The sequence below is a fragment of the Clavelina lepadiformis genome, chromosome 2 (genome assembly GCF_947623445.1).
Source record: "Clavelina lepadiformis chromosome 2, kaClaLepa1.1, whole genome shotgun sequence".
Taxonomy (NCBI): Eukaryota; Metazoa; Chordata; class Ascidiacea; order Aplousobranchia; family Clavelinidae; genus Clavelina; species Clavelina lepadiformis.
The window spans coordinates 18,393,627-18,406,778 of record NC_135241.1 but is presented as its reverse complement, the minus strand read 5'-3'; the positions used below and the strand labels follow the sequence as shown (position 1 = coordinate 18,406,778).

General features: G+C 35.0%; 3 protein-coding genes across 3 annotated transcripts; 2 read left to right on the top strand and 1 right to left on the bottom strand.

Annotated features, from left to right (window-relative positions):
- The first annotated feature begins 317 nt into the window (after positions 1-317).
- LOC143447195 (ciliary microtubule inner protein 6-like) lies at positions 318-2,298 on the top strand. The gene is made up of 5 exons (XM_076947168.1): positions 318-443; positions 748-924; positions 1,062-1,273; positions 1,489-1,604; positions 1,714-2,298. The coding sequence occupies exons 1-5, from the start codon at positions 385-387 to the stop codon at positions 1,954-1,956; spliced, it is 807 nt and encodes a 268-aa protein (XP_076803283.1). The 5' UTR covers positions 318-384; the 3' UTR covers positions 1,957-2,298.
- A 122-nt stretch (positions 2,299-2,420) lies between these two features.
- On the bottom strand, positions 2,421-6,257 carry LOC143447194 (NADP-dependent oxidoreductase domain-containing protein 1-like). The gene is made up of 6 exons (XM_076947167.1): positions 5,308-6,257; positions 4,121-4,320; positions 3,758-3,938; positions 3,246-3,409; positions 2,771-2,972; positions 2,421-2,673 (listed from the first exon to the last, which is right to left on the bottom strand). Exons 1-6 carry the CDS (start codon positions 5,514-5,516, stop codon positions 2,523-2,525), a joined length of 1,107 nt encoding a protein of 368 aa, XP_076803282.1. The 5' UTR covers positions 5,517-6,257; the 3' UTR covers positions 2,421-2,522.
- A 2,532-nt stretch (positions 6,258-8,789) lies between these two features.
- LOC143446440 (ceramide kinase-like) lies at positions 8,790-12,585 on the top strand. Its single transcript, XM_076946072.1, has 2 exons — positions 8,790-10,356; positions 10,519-12,585. Exons 1-2 carry the CDS (start codon positions 8,929-8,931, stop codon positions 10,948-10,950), a joined length of 1,860 nt encoding a protein of 619 aa, XP_076802187.1. The 5' UTR covers positions 8,790-8,928; the 3' UTR covers positions 10,951-12,585.
- Positions 12,586-13,152: the final 567 nt, after the last annotated feature.

The following is a 13,152-nucleotide window of genomic DNA, read 5'->3' as shown; positions in this document are numbered from 1 at the left end:
AAATGGGACACTGATAACCACGCCATTTCGGCGTCATCATGCTAACCTTGTTCTAGCTAAAATTTAGCCAAAATGAATGGTCAAGAAATACGCTTACAAACAATCAATGGTTGTGCAAGACCAAATACAATATCTATTACTTTATAAATCTTATCTTCGTACAGTACATGCTAAAAAATCGCGAAAGATGAAGAGAGGCAAATGTGTTTTTTCTTTCCTTTCGACTTTTTAAGTAGTGTCACAAGATGTCGCTAATAGCGGTTTCTAATAGCAACGTGCTATGCTAAGTGCTTACTAATGTTTCTTAATGAGTTTAAGTGATTTGTAAAAGATATTGCCTGATAGTGATTGCTTAGCGTGTTTTTTATTGTTAACAAGCTAATCATGAATCAAACCATGGAAATATACATGGCACGAAAAAAACGTGTCCCAAGCCACTACAAGTGAGTGATAAACCTTAAAATATAGTTTGTTTTAATGAGGTTATCGTACCTTTTGACTAATTCTGAACGTGACCATGCAGATTTAGTGCGCAGAATATTAGCATAACCTGTAATCTACAGGCATGAACTAGACATTTTATTGCTTTCTTGAGACAATGGCATACCTAAAGGTTAATAAAATGCCCGTAGGTCATAGCCCAGTAATAGTACAGGTAGATTTGACGCTATAAGTCATAGTTGTTTTGCATTGGTGGCGTATACGATGCTCGTTTGTAAAGTGTAACCTTTACTGTTATTGCCACAGTCCAAATTCCTACCGAATCTTTGACAATGACGTAAGTGATGCATCACTGGGAGACTCCAAAATGAACAAGGCTCACATTGAACGTAAAAAAGAGCCAGCACCATCTCATCCACGGGAACCAGATCGAAGGAATTGCCCACATCCATGGCACAGTCGATTCCTAAGACATAATATTAGGTACATTTGATGCATAACTGCTTGATTTAAAGCTTGTTATTTGTGCATTAAACTGAATACAATTGGCTGACTAATAACTGCGGCTTATGTTTTACTTCAAATGGAAAGTCTTAAAATTTATAGGCTACCTTATATAGATTGTTGAATGAGCCAGTTTGCACAATGGCTACAACTGTAACTGACAGTGAGCAAAACAAGTGGTGGCCAACTGAATCTGTTGAATATCAATTAAAAGTTCCGCACCAATCTGATGACACTACACAGCGCATTGATTTTGTTAATCACAAATCATATACTGGAAATTCTAGACATTCTAGCAACCCATTAATAATCCCCACCAAAGGAATATGTATGTTAATTTTGGTTATTCAAACTCATTCTCTGGTAGTAACTTTAGTACTTCTCTATTTTTATGATTACTTTTTAGCACGAATTTATTTTTGCCAGTATTTTAAAATATTGTATATGCCTAATCCTAATGGTAATACATAATGGTAAAAAAATAATTATGGAAACAATATTATCGTTTTACAAGCTGTAATCTTTAAAACTTCTTTTCCTTAGTGCCTGTCACAACTTCAAAAACCAAAGCTGATGCTGGGGATGTTTTACTTGAAAAGATATCATATGCTCATAATTATAACTGTAGATTAGATCCCAGCGAACCAAGGCGAGGAAAGGTAAAGATGCTTCTATGTGTCTATCTAAAGTAATTTTCACACTTACCGGGAAAGTTTTTTTGGTATGATTGTATTTCAACTGCTTGATTTCACATAAATTTTTTCATAGCTACATGGCAGCTTTGTCTGGAATCAAATAATAAAAGACCATCAAGGTGAACAAGTTGTAGAATCTCCTTGGAAGTTACGTGATATAGCAAAGGCACAAAAAGTAGCTGTTGTACCACATATTACTGCACAAGAAAAAGCGAAAGAGAATAGAACTGATGTTGTAGAACAAAAAAATGAAAAAGAAACTTTGCAATTTATTCCACCCATTGATGGCTTACCCCAACCAAAGCACACTTTTTAATCATTTATGCATGTTGCTACTGGGAACATCTGGTTTAGACTATCAAGTCTTTTTGCCTTGTTATGTTTCCTATAAACGTTTTTGCACTTAAAAATATTTTGAATTTAGGTATTATATGTATTTTGGATAGATAAGCACTTTTTTTCTTAAAACTGTGGTATAACTTTGGTATAGCATACAATGATAGAAATGTATGCTATATCAAAACTATCAGAAAGGATCAATGAAAACTGTAGTTTACTGTATTCGTGCACATACATGCCATTGCACAATATTATAAAATTATGCAATATTTCATTTTTGTTGCTTTATTTTTTCTTTAATAAATGCATTTTTGCTGTGCTATCTGTGTAAAGTAGATGTTTTAGGAAAGCTGACATTTTTAAAGTTTTCAGATCCAAGTTCTTCAATTAATTATAATCCTAAAGCTTAAAGTTCCAAAGAAACCAATTCATTCATTTTAAGAAGTTTAAGAGTTGAAGTTTTATTCTTAAGTATAGAACACAATGAGAAAGGCGGTAATACTAAAACTCATAAGCAAAACAGCATATTACAAAATATAATATTTAACTGTCTTTGCTGTTTCGAAATCGGTTAAATGTTGAAAGGTACTTTTTAGTTAACATAAGCCGTAGAACCTCATCACTGCATTGAAGAACATCAGTAAAAGGTGTGTCTTGTGTTCCAATGTGAAACATATCAAAAACTGGTAAATTTCTGTCAAAGCAAAAGAAGAAACTTTTAATTGCATCTATCTAACACATTATAATTGAAAATTATTTTAAGTTCATATGTTCAAAATAACAGTTGCTACCCTAAATCCACATATGCCAATGACTCATTATCTAAGAAGTGTTTCCATGTCAATCTTCCTTTGTCGGTTTCGTTTTTTGCCAAAAATACGATATTGATTAGATTAATTGCTTCCTTAGTTGTGACACCAAGTGAAGGACACATGTTCAAAGCTGCATATATTGCAGTTTCAAATAATTTGGGACTGGTCCACACAATTCCATCTTAAAACATTTGATTTCATCACAAAATAATCATAGAAAATATAAAATTAATTATTCAGTAATGACAAATATCTTAAATGTAGAAATCAAACCATCTATTTTTTTGCTAAAAATTGAAATTTTCTAAAATAAAAGAAATTGTAAAACGAACACCCATGTATGACCCAAACCATAAAAATTTTAATTCATATAATTGAATTTTTGTAAATGAGTAAAGGCTAATAATAAGAGCAGCACAGACAGGCATAAAGCACGATTGAAACAATTTTATACTTGTTTTCGTTGTTGGTGATAAAGAGCAAGTAAGTTCAGCAATCCATTCCTTTTCCAAAGCAGAAGTAACATCATCACCAATGTCCCATGTCTTGTTTGCATTTTTCATCGACCAAGTAAACTCCATTTTGGCAACATTATTATGCTGTAGCATCTGTTTTAAGCTATCAAATGTAAAACATTAAATCATTTTGTGAGATGGACATTTAATAAAGCAGAAGCAGCTTAGCCTGTCTACTTGCATAGGTTTTCCAGCACATCAGAACCTAAACTTAGGCTATATTGTATTTAAATTTACAAGAAATAATATAACCATAATAATAAAGAAAAAACACTTGCAAAAGCACATAGCTCATAAGTTATAACTAGTTTAAACAGCTGCACAAGATATAGAGCGGTTGCACAATAAAGCATGATGTGTTAGTATAGGCGGCGCTAGTGATCTAAAGGTGTTTCAAAATACCACTGTTGAGAGGTAAAAAGACAGGGACATTGAAATCACCTACACTTACCGAGGCAAACAAATTCCAGTCACATAGCTAAAAATTAAACAATCAGTTGAAATAAAGCCAGCAATTTCATCAGATACAGTAGACAAGTTAGCAGGAAGACAGCACAGAAATAGAATGTTTGACGATGCCACCACTTCCCGATTATCAAAGATGCATCGTATTCCAGCTTTACGAAAGGAGGCTAAACATAAAAAATAAAACAAATGGTTCAAGTCCTAGATAAACAGATATTGTAAAAGTCACAAATAGTTTTTGCAGTTATCACAAATGCGTTATTTCTGGAAACAGTAAAATTAATAAACTTATCTGTAACCGATCAAAAACCACAATACATAAAATGAAACACTATCTTCAATGTAATACTTAGAGTGCTTGGTCTTCTGGTAGATATAATTATTTCTTCGGGTCTTATATCTGAAAATGTAAGCAGGCAGGAAACAATTTGCTTTCCTAATCTTCCACAACCAATGAATCCCACCCTTAATGGATTTCTTGGTGGTGTCTGATTCAGAAACTTGATTGTCTTCTTGTTGATAGGGTTTTTTATTTCAGACAAAACCTGTCTAAGGTAAAAAAAAAGTATTTTCTGTTTTTATTTGATTATGCGATGATATCTTTTCCATGATATACGACATCATGGAAAAGAAACATGAAGTTACCGATAAACACTTTTTTAGTGTGTGAATTGAAATTATTTTGTACAATGAGTATGTAATGTTCTTCCGGCAATCTACGCATGTTTATTGGACAAGCTGTCACAGTAAGCATAGCATAATATTGATAGTAGTACAAGGCAGTATTTCTCAAACCATGGGTTATGAGTGACAACCCAAATGTGGGTTTTTAGGATAGTACTAATGGGTTGCAAGTATGTTATTCTTATAAGCAGTGATCAACTAGACTTGAAAATACGGCAGTTTTTCGATGATAAATTGTGTGTGTAAAGATGAAAATTTTGTTGTGATGACATGTTTCACAGCCTCAATTCTTTGTTAATTTATTATAAATTGGCGTTCAAACAACTAGCTTTTCTTTGTTTGTATATTATAAATCGGAGTGAAGATAAAAAATTTTCTCATGAATCTTGTGCGTGCTGCTGCCACACTTTCCACTATGAGTGATCAACATAAAATTAACTAAACAGTACGTAGCCTAGAGCCGAACTGCAGAGCATGGCAGTTTTTGCTGAGATTTCGAGTGTGAAGTTGTGCAAAGAAGTAGCCGGTGTGCACTATGACCCGTGGCCCAAGTCTGTTTGGCATTTAATGATAGTACACAAGGTTCAGCCTTTCACAATAGCAATCGGAGAAAAATTTAGTGTATCCTTTTTTTAAAAAACATCGCTTTTCTCCTGGTGTGCAATACTTTTTCGGACAAAAAATCTTGGATGTGCTCCTGCCATACTCTGCAGTCTAGGCCTACAGCATATAGTTGATATTCTTGAGGGTCACAGTCATAGTGTCAAACTATTTCGCTAAATATTTTGGATTGTGATAAAACAGCAGAGAAACATTGATACTGTATATCATAGGGTATTACAAAATAATTACCTCATTTCATTTAAAACTGCCACAATATAAGCAGCATGGGCACAAGATGTCACTGCAAATGCATGGTAGCGAGCTCTCAGAGGTAAATACTGCCTTTCTTCTGCAGTCAAAGCATTTTCAAAACTCAAAGAACTAAGATCATTTGTTATATCCTTTCTGTTTTTATGAGTCACAAGTTCTTGACGGCTTAACCTTCGTTGAAGGCTCATAATTTCTTATGACCTGCTTTAATATAAAGTGTTATATCCTATAATTAGCAGAATTGCAAAAGCTATTTAAAGTCATCAGTTTTAACCAGGGCCCATGGCGTTCTCTAGGAGTCACAAGCAGAGGCCTTACTAGTGAGCTATAGTATAATAGTAGGGGAAAACCAAACAGAGTTTGGCATAGGCACACTCGATACTGTTTTTAATGAGCTTAAGTGTCGCACTTAAGGTGCGTTATTTTTTACTTAACGGCTTGGACAGAGCTTCTGTGTACTCAATTTTCAACTGATTTAGAGATTGAATAAGTCAAACTGTGTCCATTACAGTTTAAAACCGCATTCCATTGCGGTTTTAAACATTCATTCTCATCATCTTTGTGCACACACCCTTTATTATTTAGTTGTTTGGCGCACCAAAGATCCTCCTGAAAACAGCCATACTCTGCAGTCCGGGTGGGGTGGGGGGGGAGACGAGGCAAAGTGGGACTCGGAGCATAATGGGACGCCCGGACACAAGTTTCTCAAGATTTTGTGTTTGTGCTTGTTGTGCAAAATTAGCGGCGCGATGGCTATTGCACACGCAGTAGTGAAGTAAAAAGTGTTTTGCAATCAACAATCTACATTTTTATTGGTGAGCAGAGGGCTACGAACCATGAAAGGTTGAAAACCACTGGTCTAAACCAGATTCAGAACATTCTTAAACTTTTCCTACTTCAACTCAACAACTCAAGCAATTGCATAAACAACTTTTCCTTGGCAAAGTAAATCCGTATTTCTCTTTCCTCTGATCGAAAATAAACCTTAAGCGTTAGGGGGTTTTCCCTATTAACGAATGTAGCGGTAGCAACCATTAAAATAATATAGCATTTTATGCTCTTTTGTGTTTTGCGTGACAGCACAAGTATGAAAATGCAACAGCAACACAAACAAAAGCTGCTACAACAACTGTAAGCATACATTACTTTAAGATTATTACACTTTTTTATGATAATTTTGACATAATCATGATAGTAGACTGGCTAATGTTGATATTTGAATGATCAAACAAAATATTAAATTGAATGTCCATTTTTTCTTCAATTTTATCATACCATATCAAACAGCAAAATTAATTTTAGGGAATTTACCGCCCTTTCCGTTAATCAATTGCTTGTAGGCTAGTAACTAAATGAGGTTTGGACCCAAACTAAATAACTTTTGACCTAATGGTAAAATTGTGTTTGGCGTAATATAAAAATGATGTATTTGTATAGTTGTTGATGTTGTTTGGCCACCTCCACAATACTGTTTTTTCCTCGGATTCTGGTACACCAGCAAGCTGGTTACGGGCCTGATTGGTGTGGTATGGTAATTATCACAACCTTTATTTTCGGACTGAGGAAAGTTTTTGCGCAATCTAATCTAGGCGATAATGACTCAACGATTGATCCTCGGTTACCGGGTTTGTTTTTAGTGAAAGTTTCGATAGATATACATTTATGTTTGCTTTTATTTCTTGTTTTTTGTTGTATTGCCCGTAATTGGAACAGTTTAACAGAACCACTGAACAGTAGCAAACGTCTTTCACACCTTGCTCGATTGTATTGCAAAGGTAGCGTAATTGAGCTAACCCGGCTTGCATATTTACGAGCCAGGAACGCTGTAACGGCTCCGCCACCGAGCTGATAAAAATTGTTTGTAGAAATGTCTTCACTATACTGCTATAATGCATTAAGCAATTTATGTTATTTTTCCCCTCGTTTTCCAGTTTATGACCATACTAATTTAGATAAAAGTTATAACCTCTGCTCTAATCATACAAAACAAAGTAGCCTACTAGTAACGTATAATTGCTAAGAACACCAAAAATATCTATAGTATTTCGTGCATGATGAACTTTGTTAAACTTCACGTAATAAGCTGGACTTACCACGTTTTTTTGATTATTATTTCGCATAATACGGCACTGAGTTGTGCTCATAATTTCCACTTAGCCCCGCACCCAACTTATTATTTATCGTTTGCAGCAACCAGCTGAACAACATGACCTAGTGGCAAGTAACCAATCAGCATAAATAGTCCGAGTGACGTCACACATGAACGGTAGTAACCTCAGTTGCTTAGTTCATTGTTTGCCTGTAGCCCAGGCTAACTGGTTTATGTTTTTGGCATACTGTACTGGCAAAATGGATTGGAGCATTCATAGCCTATGCAGTAGCAAAATGTAGCATAGCTTATGCAAGTAATGTAGCGAATGCTGTATTGCAGCAACTGAATACAAGATTGTAGATTATGCAATTAATGTTGTTAGGCCTAATGTGAACCTGTAAAGTACCAGAACGTTGGTAGCTTATAGGCGTATACGCTTAGGCTACCACCAGTACAGCAGTACCAGGTCTGCAGTCACCGAACATTGATTTGTAGGCTCATTTTAATTTTTGAGACACTACCATACTTCATGCATATGGTACCCTGCCCCACAGCCCTAGGAAACTTAGCCTATACAGACACATCTAACAAAATTTGTATCGATGTAGGCCTAGGCCTGTGTGGTTGAGTCGCAGTTTAGTTACAGGCCTATTACTGGTCACCGGTATACGTTTATATTGGTTTTTACATCAATTTCATTTTTGTGCCATCTTTGTCACTTAGTTACATTAGCTACTGCTACCGGCAGCCCAATTAGGTATTTTGTAGCCTAGTTACATCAGTTGTTAGGATGTAACATTTTTTGCATTAGGCTAGCTACGATATAACATTCAGAATGATTCCATGGCACAGTGAGGTGGCTGTATTATTATTGGTTTGGTGACAGAGTTCATAGATTAATTCTGTATGGCAGTTTACAACTTCGAAAAATGTGGTATGTTTTAATGCCTAACCAACGCAGATGATTCATTGCGTTTATCTCATAATGGTAACATATATTTTATTGCCAGATTTCCTGGGCTTTCAGTTATTCTTTCCAAATAAAATATTCTGAAAATGGATAAAGGTGGAACCATGTTAACATTCTATTCTTAAAAAAAACATATAGCGTCTTTTAAAGTTAATTAAGTTTTCTATGTTAAACATGAGCTTTCCCAAGCTTAGCTTGCTGTGTCATATGTCAAAAAGTTTTTAGCCTCGGCCTTAGTCATATATACATGGCAACATAAATGCCCTGATGGGAAAGAGTTATAATCTCTCAATACTCGATATAATCTCTCGAATTATGCCTATTGGTGCAATTATATGTGGGTGTACTACAGCGAATACTGTTTAAAACAGGATATACAGTAATTGGTAAGACATTAAATAGCTTATTATGTTGCAGGTTGTTTAAAACGTTTTTATGTTTCTGTCCTGTAAAATATGTATGCTTGTGAAATAATGTTGTGTATACAAGACTGTTAAACAACCTTTTATTTGTCTATGGGTTTGTTCTGAAGTACCTTATGGCTGTTGTTGCTGCCAAAGCTTGTAATGACAATGTTCAGTTTGTTTACAACAAGTTCCTCTGTTCTCTTCAAATAAAGCATGGGGCATTGCATGTCAGATGTTTGAAAAAACTTAGGTTGTTAGTTCCACGTTCCCCATCTTCATATCACAAAGAGGTTCCACTGTGTGATATCATATCTGTGTCAACCAGTCGTGCAGAATGGAACTTTAATAGTACTAATGATACACTGGTCACAAATAACGCCTATTTTAATCAGTCAAGTTCTTCTCCTTGTTATGTGTTAGAAGTGGAGACTGTAACCAAGTTCAGGGACAAGCGCTGGAAAATAAAGACTTTAAAATTTCAGACATCTTGTGAAATAAGTTGTAATGACTGGTGTCAGTACATAAAATGTAAACTTCAGGAATGCTTAAATAAAAGTAGTTGTCAACGTCCGCAAAACTTGTTAGTGTTCATAAATCCCTATGGTGGAAGGGGTAAGGCAAAATCAGTTTACAAGCATGAGGTTGCCCCACTCTTTGAGAAAGTTGGAATCCAAACAACTGTTGTATTGACACAGTACAGGAATCATGCCAGGGAGTATGTTGAAAAAAATGATTTGGATTCCTTTGATGGAATAGTTGCAGTTGGTGGAGATGGTATGCTTAACGAAGTCATAAACGGCCTCCTTGTTCGAACCCAGAAGGATAACAACATACCACTTGAATCATGTGCTATTAACTCTGGCAATGCTTCATCTTCTTCTTATGCAAAACCCACCCTGAGATTAGGCCTGATTCCTGCTGGATCAACAAATTGTATTAGCTATGTTTCCCAGGGCAATGAAGATCCTGCAACCTCTGCCCTTCACATCATTGTTGGAGATTCTCATCCACTCGATTTGGTGTCACTACATAGCGACAATGGCGCATTTTTACGCTTTTCATTTTCAATGACCTCGTATGGTTACTTTGGGGATGTTTTAGACAATAGTGAACGTTTGAGGAAGCTGGGGCCAAGTAGATATGACTTTGCTGGGATTAATGCTTTCGTGCAACTGCAAGCCTATCCTGGTGAAGTTCATTATCTGCCAAGTAAAGTTGATCATCAATCTGGCCAAAGCAAATGCAGATATCCTTGTTCAACTTGTATGGACTCTATTAGAAAAAAACAAAACTACACTCCGGATAAAATTGAATCAGATGCTAAACAGTTCACTGAAAATAATAATGCTACAAGCTTTCCCACTGTTCAAAGCGCAAGCGAAGTTAATGATTTCTCTGTGCACTGTGATTTGTCTGAGATTGGTTTCACTGTCAATAAGAACCCTACCGGTTTGGAGTATGAACCTGTCAATATAGGTATGTCAGCTTTTCCTATGATTACTCAAAATTCTTTTGTTGAGCACATTTCTGTACCCGCTTCTGACTGTGAAGAATGGAAGGTGTGTAAACACTGCTTTATATTCTGTAGTTGGTAAATAATAAGATACTTAGTATACCATACTAGAGCTATTTATTATCATACACAATTTTTATTTATCACTAACTATAATGTTACAGTACTTTAAATTGCATAACTTAGTTTTCCATTTTTCCTGTTTCAGGTAACTAGAGGAAATTTTATCATGGTCAATTCAGCACTGATGTCATGTGCCTGTGCAAAATGTCCATATGGTCTTTCTCCCACAGCGCACCTTGCTGATGGCAATGTTGATCTTATCCTTGTGCGTCAAAGTTCTCGGGCTAACTTCTTCCGATACCTGTTATCGCATATTGGAAAAGGTGACCGTTTCGACTTTCCTTTTGTTGAAGTACATAGAGTCAGGGCATTTCAGTACAGGGCAATAACAAAAGATGAAATCTCCTTGAGTGATTCCAGCTTGGAACCCATAACAGAAGAGATACCATCATTAGAAAAGAAAACGTGCAAGACAAGTTGTTGGAATACTGATGGAGAAATTATTTCCAAACCAAATATCAACGTGTTGGTGCATAGAGGGCTGGTCAACTTGTTTTCAAGGGGCATAGAGGAATAAAATCAATTTGCAACCAGAAAAGTTCAAATTCATTTGAAAACATGCATTGCTAATATTTCAACCAGCAGAGCTAGATTTGTAATGAATAGTCATTGCCAGGCTTTTAATCAGTATAGATTGATGGTGTCGCTAAATGTACCTAGCAGCTTTGCCAAAAGTTTACACATTCTTCTGCTAATTTCATTGAGTTAAATCCGGTAGCTTTCTGGTGTTTTTTAGTGTCTGTGCCTATCAGCAATCAATGCATTTTTGAAGCTATAGATAATTGAAATATTATTTGTAAAAGAACAATTTACGTATATTGTCATGTTTTTAATTATTTATTTACCAAGTATAATGATTTCGGTTTTAGGTTATTTGGGTTAAGTACTTTTCTTTTGATAAAAAGTCTTAAATATCCTTAAGTTCAATATTATTCTGTTACATTTATGTTTGTTTCACCAAAGCCCTTGTGTTGAAAATAACATAAGTGCTGTAATTATGCACGTAAATTCCTTCTGAGTCCTTTTTCTGTATTTGCTCTTTCAATGCAAAGCACTTATCTAATGTTTTGTTGAGCTTCTTATTGTGTATATGTTGTTTAGAATATCTTAATAGTCATGCAAAACACATCTGATAAATGCATCACTTTCTTCATAGAACACGTTACGGATGAACATGTGGTTGATAATTAATTGATATTGTAATTGATAATTCAAACGCATTCTTAGCACCTAGTGGCAGACATGCTAGTTCACATTTGAAGTATGGCAAAATATAAACACGTTATTGAAGTGTATTTGGATTTGATCAAAATATCATACTGGTCATTTTTTCATATTCGTAAGCACTTTCATAAGCCGTTGTATTTAAGACATTAAATCATTTATTTCACGACCGTAATTCTTAACATATACCTTTTTATATTGATAACGTGCAAATTTATATGAAGTCCTCATTTGCTGGGATGGTTTTGTTGTTCCATTTTACTTGCTACTGCATTAAGAAAGTTTTTAAGGACCGATCGACCTCCAAAATCAAAGTTTTTATGAATCCATTGGGCTCTTACATCATGGTGTAAAAAAGTTCAGACCAATCAAATTCTAGTATATTTGGTATTACTCTTTTGCTTTTCATTAACATTACAGATGATGTACAAAGAAGTTACAGGTTGCATGCATGCAGAGTTCAGTTAAAACTGATCATAATTTTTTTTTATTTGGGTAGTAAACAAAGCATGCTGAATCTCTTTGCAGATGTTAAAAGGGCATTGTGTGGTATTTCTCAAGTAAGCACCTTTTAACTTCTCTACATAATGGAAGTTATGGAACAGCATAGGAAATTGGCTTCTTTTGAACGTCTAGTAGGCCCTAATCTGTTGAATTTTGCATAGCATTGTAATATGATTTGGGGATTTAACGTTGTCTTGCCATTGAAAAATATCTGCATGGCGATAGGCGAACATGAGTGCTAACAAGATGCAATGGGTGTTTGAATTATTGTATAGTTCATAGTATGGCATTTTTACAGATGTCCCAACGCCTGTGTTACTTGCTTCTTCTGTTACGCACTTTTGCACTGAGTTTTAGGTTATTTTATCTGCCATCAAGTTTTGGATTTAGCAAATCATTTATCGAATAAAGAATTATGACATGAGTCGGAACATAAATGCAAGCGAAGCGACTTTACACATTTTCCAGTATGTGAACAAAGCAATATTTAAGCTAGTAAGAAGATATTCGAAGTATGACTTTCCTGAGCCATGTCCTTCGGAAATGTGAAATTAATACTATTGTATTCGGTATTATCCTAGCCGACAGGTGTAGGACACAATTCTGCACAAGATACTCAAGTAATCTTTCTTAAGCCATAAGTTGACCTAATGTCAGTGTTTTGTAATAAGTAATAACGTTAGCGTAGAATTTCAAAACATAAATCACCTCTAAAAGTATCATTTTAACATTTCCATTTAACGAGATTTTGTGCCATCCATGACTGTACCTGTACAAATTTTTTAAAATTTAACTCTCAGGTAAACAATGATTGTTCGAAATAGAGGGTAAATAATTAAATAGCTATGTTGCAGATTTTCTATTGTCACAACAAACAAATGATGCCTAAAATACATCCTTGTAAGGGAAGGTGCTGTGATAACAGCAAAAATTTCTTGGTAAATCATTGAACTGCAATGATTGACCAAGGTTGACAAGCCTATTTTTTACA